The sequence below is a fragment of the Caretta caretta genome, chromosome 6 (genome assembly GCF_965140235.1).
Source record: "Caretta caretta isolate rCarCar2 chromosome 6, rCarCar1.hap1, whole genome shotgun sequence".
Taxonomy (NCBI): Eukaryota; Metazoa; Chordata; order Testudines; family Cheloniidae; genus Caretta; species Caretta caretta.
The window spans coordinates 4,577,598-4,599,716 of NC_134211.1; the positions used below are offsets into that span (position 1 = coordinate 4,577,598).

At 45.6% G+C, this 22,119-nt stretch overlaps 1 protein-coding gene across 1 annotated transcript in view; it reads left to right on the forward strand.

Moving 5' to 3' along the window:
* The window catches only part of LOC125638251 (uncharacterized), a 96,792-nt gene that overhangs the window by 69,197 nt on the left and 5,476 nt on the right, over positions 1-22,119 (forward strand). Inside the window, exons 21-29 of the mRNA XM_075129186.1 lie at positions 1,176-1,275; positions 2,899-3,017; positions 5,956-6,035; positions 7,131-7,262; positions 17,797-17,889; positions 18,079-18,198; positions 18,835-18,963; positions 19,714-19,751; positions 20,015-20,067. Of these exons, the coding sequence (XP_074985287.1) occupies positions 1,176-1,275; positions 2,899-3,017; positions 5,956-6,035; positions 7,131-7,262; positions 17,797-17,889; positions 18,079-18,198; positions 18,835-18,963; positions 19,714-19,751; positions 20,015-20,067 (864 nt within the window). The remainder of the gene's footprint in view (positions 1-1,175; positions 1,276-2,898; positions 3,018-5,955; positions 6,036-7,130; positions 7,263-17,796; positions 17,890-18,078; positions 18,199-18,834; positions 18,964-19,713; positions 19,752-20,014; positions 20,068-22,119) is intronic.

Below are 22,119 nucleotides of genomic sequence, written 5' to 3' on the forward strand. Positions count from 1 at the left end.
ACCACACATTACGGCCATACAGATACGGTTCACTGAGCCTCCCAGATTCCCCAGCCTATCTGCAGCCTGTTGAGAGCCCTTTCTTCAGGTGCTGTGTGCAAAGTGCAGCCGGTTCAGCACGTGGAGAAGCGGAGGGTGGCTCTAGAGACCCCATAGCCACAGTGAGGATCCAGGTGGGGATCGAGTTCGGTGATGGAAGGGGTGGGTTTCTCCATTGGTTGTTCTCCTGAATATTTGTGTGGCACGGACGCTCAGTCAGCTGTACAAATACCCCGTAGGATAATAGTCCCTGCCCCCAAGAGCTAAGTCAGGGAGTCTGCTCTGCCCAGGTAGCGGTTGGCTTTTTCTTGATTATTGTTGAGACCTCATTGCTGGAGCCATCTGTTGTTCTGTTTGTGCCTTATTGCTGGGGGAGGGGGCTGTTGTTAGTGCGGGGGCATTTCAGTTTGTCTCCCCAGTTATTTATTTGTTGGCTTTGTTGATTGATTTATCGCTGTTGAGTGGCTGTTTTTGGACAAAACACAGGAACTTTCTGGGGCACCAAGCATGAGTGTGAGTCCCCGTGCCCAATACACTGTGTCAGCAAAATAACAATTGGAGTATTGATGCAACTACCTGGGTTAGTGTCAGAGTTTAGTGAATGAAAGTTTGTCAGGCATTTACTCAGATATTCTTGGGTGTCCTGAATACACAATCTAGGATAGAGAGGTTATTAAGGGAATTATGCCTCAGTCTTTGTGGAACTGTTTTTTGTGTCTTACTGGGGCTCAGAAAGAAAATAGAAGCTTTGATTTTTTTTCTGGGAGCAAACAACAATTCCTCCTGAAGCCATAAATGTGGAGCCTGGGAACATCATGGGTTGTGTTAGAAAACCTCAAACCAGCCCACAAAAGCACCTAAGCAGATAAGAAAGGCACTGGATGGGGTGAGGCTGGGGCTGAATAGAGACCTATTTTCCAAGCAATACAATTCTGGGAGGAAGGAAAGAGCGTTTGCAAAGGCTGTCCTGCACCTTTCCTACAGCTCACACAGACCAAATATTAACTTCGATGAACAGCTCTACCATATTTCAGCACTTCAACCAGAGTTTACCTGTTAAAATATTTGTGATCATTTGTTCTACTTAAAAAATTATACATAAATATCACTGGATTTGACATAGATTCTGTTTACAGGGATGTATGTGGGGCTGCGTAACCAAAGCTGCACCTGCTATTTAAACAGCCTGCTGCATTGTCTCTTCTTCACGCGAGAGCTCAGAGAGGCCATCCTCAGGTGAGGGGTGTTCACAATAAACCCTGGGGTTACATCAGCAACGTGTGGTTATTCTGGATAGCTCCATGGTTCTGGTGCTGTGGGACCCACTGTAAGACTGACCCATTGAGACAAGACTGAAAGGGCAGCACTGTGCCAGGTGTGGTGGGAGAGGGAAGGAAACCTGCAGTGGCGGGGAGGGGAAGAGAAAGGAACTGGAAGTGGTAGCAGGCTACAGGGGAAGGGAAAAGGAAATGAGGCAGCAGTTACCTGCCTTCATGTCTGCAAGTGACTAGTAGAGGGTGGGGTAAGGACTGTTGTGTGGCTGGCCGTGGGATGCTGGATCAGCAATCCAGTTCCAGAGAACCTGCCCTGGTAAAGCCTAGGAATAGCTGGGCACTGAAAAGGGCCAGAGGAGATGAACCTGGTTATACCTTTCTGAGATGAACCTGGTTATACCTGCCGGATCAACGGGCAATGATCAATCCAGTGGGGGTCGATTTATTGCATCTAGTCTAGATGCAACAAATCGACCACCAAGTGTGCTCCCGTCGACTCCGATACTCCATCAGAGCAAGGAGCGCAGGCAGAGTCGATGGGAGAGCGTCAGCTGTGGACTTACCGCGGTGTCTTCACTGCGGTAAGTAGATCTAAGTACATCGACTTTAGCTACACTGTTCACGTAGCTGAAGTTGTGTAACTTAGATCGATCCCCTGCGGTAGTGTAGACAAGCCCCTAATGCAGGGGGTCCCAAACTTTTTTCCCTGTAGCCCACCCATGCAGCTGCAGTCGACACTGCCGCCTACTATTAGCACGCTTCTGTCAGGGAGGGAACACTGCAGGCTGGGGCATGCATGGCCAGGCCCTGCCGACACCCTCCGCTTCAGCAGTTTTGAGCTGGTCACCTGGCAGCCCTGTCCCGGTCATCCACCCGGTGCCCGGTGCACCTCATGGGCACCCCTGCCCAGGAACAAGGGAAGGGATCAGGGGCTGCCAGTGCCAGGCAGAGGTAGGCACTCAGGCCGAGCCTGGCCGTTACCTGTGACAGTCCCAATCCCAGCATTGTCCAGATGGAAACAGAGCGGCACCGCTGAGCCCAGGTCCCTGGCTGGGTCCTGGGGCAGATACTTCAGGGGTCCAACAGCCACAGATCACAAGGTGCAGCAGCTCGGAGCGGGAACGGCTGCAAACTCTCCAGTCTTCTCCAACCACCCTGGAAGCCACCAACTCTCAGGGCTGGCCCCTTCTCGTCATCGCCCTCCACCCACTGCTAGATTCCTCCAGCCCTGGGTGGGGGCCATCGTTGGCCACCACTCCGCCAACATATGCAGTTTGGGGGGGCAACTCCACCCATGGCGGACCACCTTGAACTGTGTCGTTGCCCATCTTTGGGCTGCAGCCCCCTGTTTGGGAACCCCTGAGCTAACACATTGTAACTCTGAGCCAGAGAGATCCTCCTAGAGGTGATTTCACTGTTCTTTCATTTCTGGGATTCCTCTCACAGTTCCACCAGGAGAATCCAACCCAGACCTGGTGAGATCACACTTTCTCCTGCAGGCACTGCTGCACTTCCCTTTGCATCAGCACCTGGATTCTACCTGTGAAGTGATGTATTCATTATGTGTCTCTCTGGTGTTTTGTAGGTGCGATAATGTTGGTGACTCCGTCATTGCGTGCCATCTGCAACAGCTGTTTAAAAAGCTGATGACTGGTGATTCATCACCTACCACTGAGATTACAAGAGCCCTCGAGATGGGCAATGGTAAGAGGGCTCTGTAGAGACCTATGCTATGTGGTTCTTGCATTCACAGATTCTGGTAAAACAGTTCTTCACAGGGTGACCTAAGATGTAATCCTAAAATGTATCAGACGAGGTATTTCTAGTAGAGAGAGAGAGAGAACTATTAATGCCATTGTACAAGGCACTGGTCAAACCTGATCTGGGATATTGTGTACAGTTTTCGCTAGGGCTGTCAAGTGATTAAAAAAATTAATCGTGCAATTAATCATGCTGTTAATAATACCATTTGCCACGCTGTTAATAATGCCAATAATAGAACACCATTTATTTAAATATTTTTGCATGTTTTCCACATTTTCAAATATATTGATTTCAGTTACAACACAGAATACAAAGTGTACAGTGCTCACTTCATATTTATTTTTATTACAAATATTTGCACTGTAAAAAAATAGTATTTCAATTAACTTAATACAAGTACTGTAGTGCAATCTCTTTCTCATGAAAGTTGAACTTTCAAATGTAGAATTTATGTACAAAAAATGCACTCAAAAATAAGACAATTTAAAACTGTAGAGCCCATAAGTCCAGTCAGTCCTACTTTTTGTTCAGCCAATTGCTCAGACAAACCAGTTTGTTCACATTTGTGGGAGATAATGCTGCCCACTGCTTGTTTACAATGTCACCTGAAAGTGAGAACAGACATTCTCATGGCATTGTTGTAGTTGGTGTCACAAGATATTTACCTGCCAGATACGCTAAAGATTCATATGTCTGTTCATGCTTCGACCACCATTCCAGAGGACATGCATCCATGCTGGTGACTGCTTCTGCTCGATAACAATCCAAAGCAGTGTGCACCAATGTATGATCATTTTCATTATCCGAGTTAGATGCCACCAGCAGAAAACTGATTTTTTTTTTTTTGGTGGTGGTTCAGGTTCTGTATTTTCTTCATTGGGGTGTTGCTCTTTTAAGACTTCTGAAAGCATGCTCCACACCTTGTCCCGCTCAGATTTTGGAAAGTACTTCAGATTCTTAAATCTTGGGTCGAGTGCTGGAGCTAACTTTAGAAATCTCAGATTGGTATCTTCTTTGCGTTTTGTCAAATCTGCAGTGAAAGTGTTCTTAAAATGATCAAAGTGTGTTGGGTCATCATCCAAGACTGCTATAACATGAAATATATGGCTGAATAAGGATAAAACACAGAGCAGGAGACATACCATTCTCCCCCAAGGAGTTCAGTCACAAATTTAATTAACAAATTATTTTTCTAATGAGCATCATCAGCATGGAAGCATGTCCTCTAGAATGGTAGCTGAAGCATGAAGGGGCATATGAATGTTTAGCATATCTGGCAAATAAATACCTTAAAATGCTGGCTACAGAAGTGCCTTGTGAATGCCTGTTCTCATTTTCAGGTGACATTGTAAATAAGAAGTGGGCAGCATTATCTCCTGTAAATGTAAACAAACTTGTTTGTCTGAGCGATGGCTGAACAAGAAGTAGGACTGAGTGGACTCATAGGTTCTAAAGTTTTACATTGTTTTGGTTTTGAATGCAGTTATGTAACAAAAAGAGTCTAAATTTGTAAGTTGCACTTTCATGATAAAGAGATTGCACAACAGTACTTGTATGAAGTGAATTGAAAAATACTATTTCATTTGTTTCATCATTTTTACAGTGCAAATATTTAATAAAAATAATATAAAGTGAGCACTGTACACTTTGTATTCTGTGTTGCAATTGAAATCAATATATTTGAAAATGTAGAAAAACATCCAAAATATTTAATACATTTCAATTGGTATTTTATTATTGTTTAACAGTGTGATTAAAACTATGATTAATTGCAGTTAATTTTTTAAATCATGATTAATTGTTTTGAGTTGAATCGCGTGAGTTAACTGTGATTAATTGACAGCCCTAGTTTTCACCCATGTTCAGGAAAGATTAATTCAAACTGGAATAGGTACAGAGAAGGCTACAAAGATGATCAGGGAATGGAGAACCTCCCTTGAAACTAAAAGAACATGGCTTGTTTAGCCTAGCAAAAGGAAAGCTGAGAAGGGATATGAATGGAGCATGAGAAGTTTGTGAGCAGGATGATATGATGCAGTTGTCTGTGATAGCAGGGGACTGGGCTCAGTGACCCAAGAGGTCCTTTCCCATCCTCTGTTCCTGTGGGACAAGTATTGTTGCTGAAGTGTCTCCTTATTACTCGTAGTGAACATCAAAAGGGCCAGTGGTTCAATTTGGACAAACCCCAGAAGTCTGGATGTTCATTTGAAATCTCCTGAAGTTCCATCATCTCCTCTTTCTCTGCCTCCTGGCCCCTGTCACTACTGTTTCCCCAGTCCCCAACAGACTGTCATGCTACTCCCCTTAATTGCTGTGAGCCCCCAGCATGTTCTTGTTTGTTCCCCTGTTAGCTCCCCTGCCTCTCTGCGAATCCAGAAAGTTTTCTCAGGCAAATAAAAAGGCTCCCAAAGTCCCCCTCCTTCTCCTTTACTTCCCCCTTCTACATAGTGAATACACCCCACAGACCTTGGCCTTTGAGAATCTTGATATCCAGCCTGCATTTCTACTCAGAGGCACCAAGTGTGCTCTGGGAGGGACTGACCCAGGGATTAGCAAAGTGGAATAGGCAGCAGGCTGGGGAACCCTCCTCTGGATGTTTTAAATGGTACTGAAAGGTCTCAGTGTGTCATGTTTTACAAAGGTGGTAACTGTGTGGCAGCTGCCAGACAGTTTTACAGGGTTCCATCCAGCCCCGTTTTCTGACTGTGCATGCGAGTTCTGCCATCTTAACAAAGAGGCTCCTCCAAAATAGCCCAGGAGAAATGGAAATGGGCAGAAGACACTGCCCCAAGGGCTAGCAGCTCTTCTCAGCCACCACAGAACAGAGGAACCAGCCACCACAGTTACGCGTTGATCATTCTGATTTGTGTGTGTACAGTGCGCCAGCAGCTAAATGTGAAGGAATGTTTCCAGCTTCTGATGAATAAAATCATTGAGGACAAAGAAGATATTCAGCAGGTAACTCATCTTCTCTGCAAGTGTAAATGTGAGACTTTATTTTAGAGCAGTGGTTCCCAAACTTTAACAACCTGTGAACCCCTTTCACTAAAATGTCAAGTCTCGTGAACCTCCTCCTAAAAATGAATATTTCCAGGGATTTTCTCCTTTACCTGAGTATAAATTATAAAAGCAGTGATCTTGGAAATATAAAATTTGTTTTTATGACATGCTTATTTCACACTATTTATTATTAATTATTATTTATCATTACAGTATTTTTATTACATTATGAAAACAGCAACACTCTTCCAAGATCTCACTTTCATAGCTTGTATCCCTTTGAATAATCTGTTATAAGACAAGGCTCCTATGTTTCATCAAGGAGTATCAGATGTGAAACAGCATGAAGATATTTAAGAAGCCAACTCAAAGAATTTCTCCTACACAAGCAGTAAGATCTTGAGCAGTCCAGGCAAACAATGCACGTTACTACAAAGTTTAAACTTGTTCATAATAATTTTTAAAACAATACTAGCTGCCTATTTAATTTTAAAAGCAGCAAAAAACATACACCTCTTTCTATTTCATATAAGGAGTCTTGAAGTTTAAATCTCCTCAGTGTGATAGATATGCTTGCTTTGATCTGCTTAGCTCTTGGAAGTCCCCAAGGCTCCTGGCTGCTGGCCCCATGCTGTCTGGGATCCCTATGGACAGCTCTGTCCACCATTAGGGAATTTTTTCTCAAGAACCCCCTCTAACAGTTTGGGAACCACTGTTTTAGAGCAGAAGAAAGCAATGATCATTTGTGTAAAGATCCCATCTCCCCAGGAGACTCCCTTGTGGGTTTCAAGCTTCCAGTGTAAGACAGACTGGGAAATCCCTGTGCTCTTAGACGTGTGGTGTGGTCCTTATTTCTAGCAGATAGGGCTGGCTCTGCTCTCAGAAGGCAATATAAGTCAGAAACCCCTTTGATTGTTACTGGGGAGGTTTTCTGGGAAGATGAAGATTGAAACACCACCACCACCCAGATAAAAGGCATTTCTGTGCATTACCTTTAGGACTGAATCTCTCTAGATGGGCAGAAACACTTATAACTTGTCATTCTTTTACTAGCTATACCAGGTGAAAATGGTCCACCGCATCACTTGCCATGGATGCCACCATCAGAAGATGCTGAAGAAATCCAATCTGAGTATTTGTGTCTCAGTTCAGAAACAAAGTTCTAATTGTGCGCTTTATTCTGTGGTAAGGAAAATATCCTGGTATTTGTTAGGAATTCTGGGTAAGCTACAAAGGCAGATCTGCTGGCTAAAGTTAAACCTTAAATAGGAAGTCTTCAAGCTTCTTTCCATATATATTAAGGGGGAGGGAGGTTCCTGGAAGTACCCTGAATGCTGGAACTTTATATCCAAATCTCACCATGAATTGGGGGATTCAAAAGAAAATTAAGTGTGGGTGCATGCTAACTTTTGCATTCAGCTCTGCATAACCACCTTGGTTTTGTCCATTTCCAAATTTCCCCACAAATTGGGTCTAATGCACTTCTGGGAATTTGCTGATCTCAACTGTTCATTTATTTTAAAAAATTGAAGATGGTTTCTGCTTTAATTCTCTTTCTTAATTCTAATATAATAGGTGTGTTTCTAATGAGGCCCCAATGTAATCAATATCTTTATCAACGATGTAGAAGAAAATATAAAAGCATTACTGCTTAAATCTGCTGATGACACAAAATTTGGTAGAGTGATAAATAATAAGGAAGATCAGTTGCATGGAGCAATCTGGATCTCTTGGTAAACTGGACTAATTTGAACAACGTGTCTTTTAATACAGTCAAATGTAAGATCATATATTTAAGGACAAAGAATGTAGGTCACACTTACTGGATGGAGGAACTGTATCCTGAAAAGGTGTGACTCTGAAAAGGACTTGGTGGATAACCAGTTGAACATGAGCCCCCAGTGGGATGTTGCTAAGATGGCTAATTTACTTGCTAGATGTGTGAGCAGAGGAATCTCACCCAGAAGTAGGAAGGTGGTATTACCTCTATACTAACTGCCTCAAAACTTTGTTAATGTGCCATGAAGGTTGCCAGTTGTCCTTGTGCCCTTCCAGAACATTGAGTTCAGCTACACTCGAACTTCTGAAGACCATAAAATGGAGAGTTAAGTTACCAGCCATCCCCACAAAGCACACTTAACTCTGCCCTGTTTGCGTGATGCCCAAACATGTCAATGACACACAGATTAGCCCTTTCCCCTTGCAGATGTTACTGAACACTCAGGGAACAGAATACAAGAGCCTTGTAGGAGACAGTCTAACACCTTCGCTTTGCTAAGGTTTAGGTCAATTGTAGTGAACAGATGCTGCCAACACTCAGGCGTTGAGTTTACACCACACAAACTGTCCCAGACCTACTAAGCGTTACCACCCTTCCCCTTTGCCCTTCTGAGGGCAGTCCTCCATTACCAACTCTCCTTCCCACAGAAGGGTGGGCATTGACAGGGATCCCATGGGTTGCGGAACTGGGCAGACAACACAGAAACTTAGACGGAGTCATCTGGGGGCACATTTTGAAGTGGGGGATAGAAATAGTGGGTATGGTTTGTCGCAGCTGAAGCCCTCCTACTTCCTCCACTGCACAGTTATGACACCCTCATTCCCTCCCCTCTCCCCCCCACTCTCATGCACTGCTTTGACCTCTTCTTCCATAGGAGCAGCAGCACTGAAGAGAAGGGTGAGCCTGGAGCCCACTGCTGGAGGCAGCCTGGGGAAGAAGGAGAGTTCTGGGTTCCTTCCCCCAAACAGGGCTCAGTGCAGGGAAGGGGATCTCCTGAGCCTCCTGCCTTGGCCTGTTGGAGCAGCCATGGGAGGAATTGTTGGGCAGTGGTGGTTCTTGCAGGGGAGTGGGAAAGGACATAGATGGCTTCACTTCCCCTCCAAGTATAACACTGGAAGGAAAGGTGCCCAGTTCCCTCCACACACACCATCTGGCTCTGCTCTCAGTGATTCTGAGCCCCCAGAGAGCAAAGATCCCTTTGAGAAGGATCCCTTATTCAGCAAGTGATCATAGAAGAGCTATGCTTTTGGAAACCCACGTGTCCCTAGCCTCTGTTTGTCAGAGGGTGGAGATGGATGGCAGGAGAGAGATCACTTGATCATTACCTGTTAGGTTCACTCACTCCAGGGCACCTGGCATTGGCCACTGTCTGTAGACAGGATACTGGGCTGGATGGACCTTTGGTCTGACCCAGTACAGCCATTCTTATGTTCTTATGTTAACTGTTCCTGGTAGCTCCTGGTAGAGGGGCTGTGTATCAGTTGGCTGAATGACCCAGCAATTTGTTTTTCTTTGATTGTGCTCAGTCCCATTGTTCAGGAAATGGATGCGGAGCCTGAATCATGACCACATTGCCATGATTACATTACGTTACTTACTAGAGTCTTTCATCTTCCCCATTTAAAATTAATGCTAATTTCTGTGACAGGGCTTCTAAAATCAGAGTCTGCATGTGGATTTTAGAGTACTTTAAAATACCAGCTCTTAAACCGGGGCAAACATTTCAAGAGGAACGCTTGCAGAATGCAGGCAGAGAACAGCTAATGTGCACAAACACTCATTCTGTGAAAGCTGCCATGGGCTCAGACTTGGGTATTGATCGGGTTCAATGGCCACAGTAAGAGCCACCCCATTACTGTACCAACAGCCTGCTTGCAAACCCTGTAGCTTGAACAGAGCCCTAATATTGCTGCACATTCAGGGTATGTCTACACTGCAAATAGAAATCCATAGCGGGCCCATGCCAGCCACAAGTGTCTAATTGCAGTGTAGACATACCCTCATGGCTCATCCGTTAGACTCAAAGTAAGCTGGAGTTCTAAACTTTTATCCTGAATAGCTGGGGAAATATTACATCCCTAAGGGACAATGGCTGCTGTACAGTTGCTGAGTTAAATCCCTAATGTCTGAGATCAACCTGGGGAAGATTAAAGACATAGTTAGTCCCAGGTGTGCACAAAAATCATTAGAAAAAACAAGAGATTTTGTAAACACATGATTTTAGGGGGAAACTCCTTGCTCAAATGGTTCCAAATTTGGACCACTATCTCTATCCTCCATCTCCATGAGGCACCACAAATTTCAAGAAAATCCAATTAAGTGTGTAGATTGGAGAGGATTTAGGTTAGGTGTCTCTTCAACAGTAAGAGATGCTCAGACCTTTAACCGAGCTTCTGCTCCACTCTTTTATGGGGTTAGTGAACTCCATTACTGGAATATGCCCTGATGTCCATACTTCCAAAGAAATGTTGAAAAATTGTAAAGGGTTTGGAAAAAAAGCTACAGGAATAATTAGAGGTCTGGAAAAACTGCCGTATAGTGAAAGACTTAAGAAGTTCAATCTTTTTAGCTTTATCCAAGAGAAGGCTAAGTGGCGACTTGATCAGTCTGTAAGTACCTACCTTGAGAGAAGGTTTGTTCTTTACTCTGCGAACAAGGGCATAACACGATCCAGTGGATTAATGCTGAAGTTAGACAATTCTGCATTTTTGACAGTTAGGGGAATTCACCGTTGCAACAGTTTGCCTAGGGTCATGGTAGATTCTCCGTCACTTTAAGGCTGTACATCAAAATTGGATGCTTTTCTAAAAAAACATGCTAGAGCCACAGGGGTTCTCAAACTTCATTGCACCGCAACCCCCTTCTGACAATAAAAATTACTTTGAGGACCGAAGCCTGAGCCTGTCCAAGCCCCACCGTCCCAGGTGGGAGGGCCAAAACCAAAGCCCAGGGCTTCAGCCCCGGGTTGGGGACCTGTAACCTGATCCCCGCCACCCAGAGCCAAGGCCGAAGCCTGAGCCGTGCCGCCCACCCCCAGCAAGTCTAACACCAGCCCCGGTGACCCCATTAAAATAGGGTTGTGACCCACTTTGGGGTACTGACCCACAGATTGAGAACCGCTGCTATAGCACAAACAGAAATCAGAAACTACTGCAGGAAATATTCTGGCCTTTGTTATGCAGGAGGTCAGACTAGATTATCTCAACAGGCCCTTCTGTCCTTAAAATAGATAACACTAAAGTCATGTGTAAGTCTTTGCAGCATTAGGGCCATCCTGTTCTCTAAATCTACCTACAAACATGGATGATTTAAACAAGGGTTATTTAATTCTGCTCCGTTACTTTGATTAGATCAAATATTTGTCAAGGTAGTTGAGGTTATTGTCGCATGATGCATTTGAGGAGAAAAATGTAGCCATGGGACTAGGTTCTTTGCCAGAAGTCAGTGGTAGGAGAGGGCTTCAGGCCAGTTACAGCTCCTTGATTCTCTGGGCCAGCCACTGCCACAGCCCCTGTGTGACCATCAGCTCTAGGATCTCAACTCAGCAGAGCATTTCAGTACATGCTTAAGTCCATTCCCACATAGGAAGGCACTTAAGCCACGTTGACACTAGCGAACATACAGCGGCACAGCTGTACCAATCCTGCTGCAGCGCTGTAAGATCGCTCATGTAGCCACTCTATGCTGATGAGCGATGGTAGCTGTGTCGGCAGGAGAAGCTCTTCCACCAACATAGCACTTTGCACACAAGCGCTTATGCTGGCAAAACTTATGTCACTTGAGGGTGGAGGGGTTTCACACCCCTCAGCAACATAAGTTTTGCCAACGTAAGTGGTAGTGTAGACATGGCCTGAAACATGTTTAAGTCCCATTGAAGTTAATAGAAGATATACGTCTAAGTGTGTTCCTGAATAGGGATGTTCCTAAACATGAATGCTCTTTGCACAAAACGTTTTTGTGGGTGTTGGGCTAAAGTCCTTTGTTAGCAAAGTCAGTGAACTTCTCTATATAAGGAAAAAAACAGATCAAATTCTGAATCTCTTGACCTTCAGATTATGAGATATAGACCTGTATTGATGAAAAAGGAACTCCTAAACCATCATTTTTAGGAGGAAAAGACTTTGCTCTGATAGAGTTAAATTCTGACCTTTCACAAATACTTTGTGTCACTATTCAGATATGAGCTGCTGAATACCAAAATACAAAAGAAAAGTTAAGCATCTGTCTGAAGAATAAGGAACTATTCTTCCTCTGTGTGCTTGGATGAATGAATGTGTGATTGGGGTTTTCCTTATGATTTAAATTTCAATTTTTTGTTAGCTTTGCATTTTCATTGTTTTTTTAGTCAGGACTCACATAAATGTTTGCATAAAGGTGACCCAATCAAACACCACTGGATGATACTGGTGCCTTTAGACAGCGAGTGTTCCATTGTGATTTACCAAAAAACTCCCGAGGAGGAGTCCCAAGGAGTATCAGCCAGGCCGCCATCTTCAAAATCAAGAAAAGTAATCACCATCCCTTCTCCCCCTGGGAGCCCCACTCCTGGGCAAGCTCACTGTTCCCCATGGGAGTTGAGCTCTCTCCCAGAGTCCTTTCTGAGTCCAATTACATCCAGTCCCTTGCACTGCTCATCAAGTCTAGTTACAGGGCACTGACAGGGAGCAGCCACCCAGAGCCCCTCTCAGGGCTGAAGTGTCTGTGTGCCCTAAATAAGGGGGAGAAAGGGAAGGCTAGTCACTGCCTCAGTCTGGGCTCCCCTAGTTGTTAGACTCCTCTGGCTGCTGGGCTCCTTAGCAGTCTCCAGCAGCCTCTGCTCTTGGGCAAACGTCCTTCCTGCTCTGCGGTCAGCTTCACTTTTGTAAGCTCCCCTTCTCCTGGTAGAGCATGCTCTGCTTGTGTGCCTGGCTGCTGCCGAGTGCATTGACTCATTTGCATTGCTGTCAGTGGGATGGCGGCGTATCCCATCACACAAGCAAGCAACCTCTAGCCAGCCAGCAAGTCTGAGCTCGAAACAGAGCTCATCTTTTCAGCGGGATACGAGCTTCCTGAAGCTGAATGAAAAAAGTACAAGAATCATAGAATCATAGAATATCAGAGTTGGAAGGGACCTCAGGAGGTCATCTAGTCCAACCTCCTGCTCAAAAGCAGGACCCATCCCCAATTAAATCATCCCAGCCAGGGCTTTCTCAAGCCTGACTTAAAAACTTCTAAGGAAGGAGATTCCACCACCTCCCTAGGCAACGCATTCCAGTGTTTCACCACCCTCCTAGTGAAAAAGTTTTTCCTAATATCCAATCTAAACCTCCCCCACTGCAACTTGAGACCATTACTCCTTGTCCTGTCCTCTTCCACCACTGAGAATAGTCTAGAACCATCCTCTCTGGAACTACCTCTCAGGTAGTTGAAAGCAGCTATCAAATCCCCCCTCATTCTTCTCTTCCGCAGACTAAACAATCTCAGTTTCCTCAGCCTCTCCTCATAAGTCATGTGTTCCAGACCCCTAATCATTTTTATTGCCCTTTGCTGGACTCTTTCCAATTTATCCACATCCTTCTTGTAGTGTGGGGCCCAAAACTGGACACAGTACTCCAGATGAGGCCTCACCAATGTCGAATAGAGGGGGACGATCACGTCCCTCGATCTGCTCGCTATGCCCCTACTTATACATCCCAAAATGCCATTGGCCTTCTTGGCAACAAGGGCACACTGCTGACTCATATCCAGCTTCTCGTCCACTGTCACCCCTAGGTCCTTTTCCCAGAACTGCTGCCTAGCCATTCGGTCCCTAGTCTGTAGCTGTGCATTGCGTTCTTCCGTCCTAAGTGCAGGACCCTGCACTTATCCTTATTGAACCTCATCAGATTTCTTTTGGCCCAATCCTCCAATTTGTCTAGGTCCCTCTGTATCCTATCCCTGCCCTCCAGCCTATCTACCACTCCTCCCAGAGTGTCAGCTATAAACCTGCCATGAGTATTAACCTTTTTGCTTTGGTTTTCTTTCCCCTACTTTTATTGATACGGGAATACAACCACCTTAGAATTCTTGCACTTTATTTTAAACTCCAGCAGATGACTATAGCATTGCTCTGAGAATGGTGCCTATAGAACAGTTCTTCTTTGAGTGCTCGCATATGTGCACTATGCTGTATGGTGCATGTATCTCATGCACCAGTGCCAGAGTGGCTTCCCTAGCAGTACCTTTAGGGACGGCTTCATCCACCCAGTGAGCTCCTTGTGCTCGAAAGCAAGGACAGTCACCCTGTCAAGGTTCCTTTCCCACTCTGAACTCTAGGGTACAGATGTGGGGACCTGCATGAAAACCTCCTAAGCTTACTTTTACCAGCTTAGGTTAAAACTTCCCCAAGGTAGAAACTATTTTACCCTTTTGCCCTTGGATTTCCACTGCCACCACCAAACTTTAACTGGATTTACTGGGAAATGTAGTTTGGATACATCTTTCCCCCCAAAATCCTCCCAACCCTTGCACCCCACTTTCTGGGGAAGGTTTGGTAAAAATCCTCACCAATTTGCATAGGTGACCACAGACCCAAACCCTTGGATCTTAGAACAATGAAAAAGCATTCAGTTTTCTTACAAGCAGACTTTTAATAGAAGTAAAGGAATCACCTCTGTAAAATCAGGATGGTAGATACCTTACAGGGTAAGTAGATTCAAAACATAGAGAATCCCTCTAGGCAAAACCTTAAGTTACAAAAAAGACACACAGACAGGAATAGTCATTCTATTCAGCACAGTTCTTTTCTCAGCCATTTAAAGAAATCATAATCTAACACATACCTAGCTAGATTACTTACTAAAAGTTCTAAGACTCCATTCCTGTTCTGTCCCCGGCAAAAGCATCACACAGACAGACCCAGACCCTTTGTTTTTCTCCCTCCTCCCAGCTTTTGAAAGTATCTTGTCTCCTCATTGGTCATTTTGGTCAGGTGCCAGCGAGGTTACCTTTAGCTTCTTAACCCTTTACAGGTGAGAGGATTTTTCCTCTGGCCAGGAGGGATTTTTAAGGGGTTTACCCTTCCCTTTATATTTATGACACACCCCATCCCTCCTTTAGTTCCTTCTTATCATCCGTGGTTGGAGCATTGGTGTTCCTTGTGAACAAACTTACCTTTGTGCACAATGGCGCTCTTCCCATCACCTGATGTTCTAAAATCTTATTTTGTTTGTTTGCTTTTCCTTTTGTTCAGTTTTTTTGTTTATTTTTTTAGTTTTTTATTTTCCCAGTCGGGGGGCCTATGCCAGGATCCCCAGGGTTCAGACCTAGTGCAGGCTGCAGAAAACTTATGTCCGTTGATGACCCTTATCACACTGTCTCAACTGCTTGGGTTAGAGAGATGTGCTCCAATTGTATTGGTTTCAAGACCAGGATAAAGAGACTGAGGGAGGAGTGTCTCCAATACATCCACATGGAGGCTACCTGGAGGTCAGCGTTGGCACTCTGTTGGTCCGAAAGAGCTCCCCCAGCTTTGCCCACAGACAGAGCCAGAGGAGATCCCCCTTACTGGCACTATCTTCTTTGAGGCCCAAGATTTCAGAAGAGTCCTGGCCTTGAAACATAAGAAGAAGTTGGCATCAGGTTCTTCGAAGTCCGGAGTGTGGGTCTCCTTTACAGAAGATCGGTCTGGTACAGACAATAGAATGTACCCTACAGCACGGTCCCCAGTGCTGGCTCATAGAGACAGATCTGAGCTGTTGTCTCTGGTACCCTCCCAGAGACTGTCGAGACAGTCTACCTCTTCAGCTGCAATGCAGCAGTTGTCCCTGATCACTCCAGGTCAGTAGCCCATGTCTGTTCCAACTACGCCAGAGCCCTATGCTGCAGCCAGGACCTTGCTGTGCCTGTCAGTACTGCCATCACCCTTGCTTCAGATTGAGGACCCTCCTCTGGGCCTAGTGCAGCTGCCCAAACCATTGGCACCAGAATACTCTAGTCTGGCACCTCCAGCTTCAGGATCAGTACCGCCTCCTACCTTGTCTTCTGGACTGGTACCGGCTCCTCCTCACCACACGTTATGAGTAGCTAGGAAGTCATCCATGCTTCCTCCAGTGCTGCATCCTCAATGCAAGCCTAGCTCTCAGTCAACGGTCCCCTCTTGGTTCTGTGCCATCCTGGTACTTAGAATACTCCAGTTCCAGGGTAGGCTCTGGGCTATGTCGGTACTGAGAGTCCAGAGCTTCCTCCCAGTCCCTTTCTCATCACCAGTCTGGATTTGAGAAGACTTCAGCCAGGGATTGGGATGCTTGGGGCAGACACGCCTGTGGCTTGGTACCATACCAGCCTTTCAGGGGCCCTACTGAATACCCTGGGGGATGCTTCCAGTATCCAGATGTCCTTTGCCAATTTTCCATGCAAATAGATTTTCCAGGAAGGAGCCTTCTCCTTTTGGTGCTGAGACCTGTCACGGTTGGCACTGATCAGCCTTTGCACTGACCTCAGCTCAGGACTTACCTCAGCCTGTTCTGGAGCTGCAACCTGTCCGGGTACCACAAGAGCAGCTCCTCCTGCATGAGTCTTCCTGATGAGGGTCTGGTACCAGGGGTGGGGCACCCTACCCAGTACTGGGTGACTTTAAGGGGCTACAGGAGCTCCCCAGGAGAACGGCAGCCTTCCTCCGGTGGAGCTAGTGGAGAAGAATACCCACAAACTAATTGCTATGGCAGGGAAAGTGGCTCTGCCCGTAAATGAGGTCATCATGCAGCTGGCCAAAACAATCTGGCAAACCCCTTTCACTGTGGCCAAAAGAATGGAACATAAATACCAGGCACCTCAGGGGGTCTGAACACTTTTATTTACATCATGCATCTGGTTCGTTAGTTGTGGCCGTAGTAAACGGGAGATGCTAACCACCCACCCTCCCTCCCAGAAGTGTTGGAGTCTCCCATCGGTTTCCAGGGTGAAGGAACTTGTGGATGAGTGGGGCAACGGCACCCTTTATATCCTCGCTATGGAGCATGAGGAGTTCGGCATTGGGTGGGGCCACCCCTATGGATACTGCTAGGTAAAACTCTCTGGCAGCAGCGCACAAGACACGTACAGCGTAACGGACATGTGCAACACATCTTGAAGCATGAGAGTTACGGGACGGTAAAGTAACCGTTTCTCCCCCCTCGAACATCTAAAAAAGCTCTAAGTTAAATAACCCCTCTGTGTGAAAGATCATGTGTACATATATCTTATGGGTTTGGAGTAATATGTAAAATCCTGACATTGCTAATTTCACCTAAATTCTAGTTTGAATTATAAATGTAACCAGCTATGTGTTATCTTGAATTTCATTGGAATGTCTCATGTAATCCATTGTGGGAGCAAGAGATGATCTATCACTTTAACTGCCTCTTATTTGAGCATGATTACCGAATTGCTATCAAAGTGATTCACATTCAAATTGCTCTTGGCGTGACTTGACCCTCCCAACCATTTGGCTGGACTATAAACATATTAATTGGCATTGAGATTGAAAATGTCCTGTTATTTTGGGGCTGTTACTTAAACAAAAAACTGCCACCTTCCCAAATTATTAGATGATGCTTATAAAGAATTGCTGGTTTATTTGATGTGGTTTAACCAACCTGATTACTAAATTAATTTGATGATTTCATATTAACCCACTTTCTTTTAATTTGATTAGTTTATATGTATTGCGCTTTTGACTTAGTTATTTAGTTTAACCAGTTATATAAAATTGGCACCCTGTGTGCGTTGGATGTTTTTCCCCCAGACATTAGGGTTCAGGACCTGAGGAGTGCAAGGTGGATTACAGCCAACTATTACCTTTCCCCCTAATGACTGTCCATAGAATTTCCCTTATAGTTCTCCCAAGGCAGGTCCCTTTATTGCCTTGTCAAATAGAATCCATACTGTTTTATTTTGGTCACAGTAATGCCGTATAACATCTCAATATCCTTCTCTGCATAGGATCATGCTTTGGCTGATATGCAGGAAGAACATCCCTATACTGGGGATGGCCAACACTATTGTCAATGCTGTGGAAACCAAAGAAGCACACAGGTAAGCAAGGACTTTTTAGAACATTCTATTGTGCTCAGTGCTGGGCTGAGCTGTTAAAATGTAAAAGGCAAGCCCAAGCAGAAGGCAAAGGTTTTTATAAACGTGTATCTCATTACTCTTGTCTGCCTACAATAGGGAATTTTAGCATGGCCAAAATGATACAGTGTCCTGCACTGCTGTCTCTTTCAGTGCTACTGTTTTGAAACTCTACCTCAGATTCTGGTCATCCATTTGGAGAGAGATCCGGTTGACATTAATGCTGGGGTGTCTGTGCCCCTCTCACTCACGCTAACAACAGGCAAGCAGCTTGTAAGTACATGGACTTTCCATCGAGCTCTCAAGGGATTATTATTTTGTTTTACCTACATGATCTAATGACAAAAAGAACAGGAAGGAAAATGTACCAACAGCTTCTTTAACCAGGCCTCACAGAGTTCAGCTCTGCTGTTGTGCAAGGCTATTGTAATGAACTTTGAGCCTGTGGGACTGAGCCTGGCCTGGAAGTTTGATATTTTGTGAACCTGAAGGAAGGAAGTTTGCCATTAGGAGAAATCTATGAATACAGCTGGATGCCCCTAGCCTGATATTTGCCCTTCTCTGAGCCCTGGGGCCTCTACTTACCATTTCCATCTTCTGGTAGGGTCTTATGGCCTCCTCCTCTGGCTCCCTGTCCTCAATGGCTTCCCCTATCAGTTGTATCTGGGGAACACCAGGCTCAGAGCATGTCCCCTTGGAGAGATAAGCCCATAAACTCAAACCTTCGTGGTCTGGTCACGACCCATTCCTCAGATATAATCATGTAGGGTTCAGTTCATGATCCCAACCCTTCATTGTTAACATCACTGCTAGTGCCCTAGGACCTCATCAGTTGTGAACTCTGACAATCTTCTTGTTGTGAAGATACAAGATGGTTGACTACTGAACTTTATCATGATTATCTTGTAGTACACAGACTATGAGCTCTTTGGAATATGTCACCATATTGGAGCAATTCATGGTGATCATTACACAGCTGAAGTAAAGTCATTGGAAGATAATCACTGGTACCACTTCAATGATAAAGGAGTGTCTGAGGTAAAATGTGCTTAAGAGTTCATGGAAACTATGTAATACCTTGGGTTGTGTGGGGACGGAGCTCTGATTTGGATAAAGGGTCATCCACGTCTCCTAATACAGGAGAATTATTATTATCTATTATTTGTGTTACCGAAAATATAGGTAGAGCATTGTCAGTCCCCAGCCCTTCCCCCCTCGTCAGTTATAGAACGTTTCTCTCCCAGTTTTATGCCTCTGATCCTCAGCTTACAACCCTCAGCCTTTTCCAGCAGGTGTAGTAGATGAGAGCTGTAATGATCCTCTGAAGTGACTGACCAGATAGAAATGAAATACTCAATTGAAACACATAGAAAAAAGCATAGTTCTCCCCTTGATTGGTGTTTAATGTACGTCATAATGTTATCACCTTTTGTCTAGCATTAGCACAGCCATTGGGATACCAACTCCATGGGTGCTCCGGGGCTGGAGAATAGGGGAGGAGCGGGGACATGGCATGCTCAGGGGAGAAGGCGGAACTGGGCGGGAAGAGGCAGGGCAAGGGTGGAGTGGGGGCGGGAAGAGGTGGGGCTGGGTGGGGCATTGGGGGGTGGGGTGGGGGCAGGGCCTGGGGCAGAGCCAGGGGGTCAAGCACCCCCCAGCACTTTTGAAAGTTGTCGCTTGTGGACACAGGAGACATTCCCTTTGCTTCCATCCACTGTCTGTGTTGCAGATATTTAATAACTAAGTCAGAAGTTGCCTTGGGAAATGATCCTGTCTGTTTTTTTACAGGTCTCAGAAGAACAGATCTCTTCAAAAGTCCAGAACAGGTATTTTCAATGCCCATTCTGAGAATCAGGCTTTCAGCCATTTCAGTCCCAGTGTGACATTTTCAGAGCTCCCAAAGAGTTGGCCCGGTCAGGCCTCCTGACAGACTATTTCTATTTGTCTTCGAGCACTCTGATGGTATAACTCACTTGAATAATATAAATATTGTACTACACTTGCAAAGCACCCTTGAGCTGTGGGAAGGGCTCAGGGATATGGGCATCCACGTGACTAGGTATAAACAAGCCCTTTGTTTCTGTCGTAGTGGCACCGTATCTCTGTTAATGTACCACAAGGTGAATTCTGATGCTAAGCCAGGTAAGTAACATGCACCTATTGTTTACTATTCGCTGCCAGAGCCAGGGAAACATTATTACACCAGGGCCCCTGCCCTGGCTGATGTATTGGGAGACTCACATCCCACCTCTCCACTGGGGAGTGTGAGAAGGAGCTGCTGCAGTTTGTGGGGGTGGGGTTTGACAGGGAGAGGCCCAGACAGAAACCTGCCCTCCTAAGCCCAAGTACTGGGATACCCTCTCCGCCACTCAACCGGGGAGTGAGCGCTGGAGCTGCTGCAAATTGCTACTGGGGTGTGATGACATTGCCAGGCTCTTGGGATTGTTGTGCGTAAATCATCTTTCTGATTTCAAATGTACGTCCCTCACCTCTGATTCCAAGGGAAGCACCTGACACTGGCCACTGTTGGAAGACAGGACACTGGGCTAGATGGACTATTGGTCTGACCCACTATGGCCGTTCTTATGTTCTCCTGTTGTAAAGAACCCCATTCAACAGCCAGCCAGTAGAGGGCTCTGTAATTTCTCTGGTACAAACAAAGGAAGCCCAACCTGAGGTTAAAAGGATTGGGCTCAGGACTCGGAAGGAATCCTACGCCATGGGAAAGCAGCTGCAACAGGCCAGAGAAAGCAGCTGAGAAGTACCTGGGTAGTAGGCAACCTGTGAGCTGGGGTGGGAAGGCTGAGAGCTGAACAGAGCTACACTCTGTTGCTGACACAGCAGGAAGACACAGGGCGGCGGCCTGCAGGCAGGGGGACAAAGTGAGGGAATCTCAACAAGTCTCTTATCCTATTACCCCTGTTCTGGGCTGACCTGGGTTAGGAATCCTTTGTGGTAACTGGTGGAGCAATTGTAGCTGGGTTGGCAACTACCTAGTCTGTGGAAGGGAGTATTATGATGTTCCAGCATTGCCAGGTCGGAATCTTATCCTGGTTTTTGGCCTTTGCCATCAATCTCTTGGCTGTTTGTTTTTACTGCCATCTATGCCATCCCATTGCTTTGTGGGTAGCCGGGGAAGAGGCCTTGTGCTCAAATTCCCATTTTGCATTGAATCATTGTCACAGCCCATTGTCCGAGCGTAGTATGTCAGGTATGCTGTACCTTGCTAAATTTCCCTTCAGTTTCCTGACTCCAGTTCTTGCAGCTTATTATTCTAGCCACATGCATCCAGACTGACTGTTTGTAGCCTCTTCTAAACACTTCCCTCCTGCGACCCACGCTCCTCCCGTCATGTTCCATGTGGGTTGCTACCCCAGTCAGTTTGGAGTGAGCTGCCTTCTCTTCACCAGTAGCACCAAGCCACTAGAGCTTTCCCTTTCTTCCTTACTCTATTCACTGTGTTTTTAAAGAATCATAGAATATCAGGGTTGGAAGGGACCTCAGGAGGTCATCTAGTCCAACCCCCTGCTCAAAGCAGGACTAATCCCCAACTAAATCATCCCAGCCAGGGCTTTGTCAAGCCTGACCTTAAAAACCTCAAAAGAAGGAGATTCCATTACCTCCCTAGGTAACCCATTCCAGTGCTTCACCACCCTCCTAGTGAAAAAGTTTTTCCTAATATCCAACCTAAACCTCCCCCACTGCAACTTGAGACCATTACTCTTTGTTCTGTCATCTGCTACCATTGAGAACAGTCTAGATCCATCCTCTTTGGAACCCCCTTTCAGATAGTTGAAAGCAGCTATCAAATCCCCCCTCATTCTTCTCTTCTGCAGACGAAATAATCCTAGTTCCCTCAGCATCTCCTCATAAGTCATGTGCTTCAGCCCCCTAATCGTTTTTGTTGCCCTCCGCTGGACTCTTTCCAATTTTTCTACATCCTTCTTGTAGTGTGGGGCCCAAAACTGGACACAGTACTTCAGATGAAGCCTCACCGATGCTGAATAGAGGGGAATAATCACATCCCTCAATCGGCTGGCAATGCTCCTACTTATACAGCCCAAAATGCTGTTAGCCTGTTAAGGAAAAGTTAGCACATGTGACTCCATTTTGGTTTGGGGCCCACCATTGTTTAAATGCCAGCACATTATACGCCAGGAGGAGTGATCCTTAGATACTGAATCCCTGTGAAAA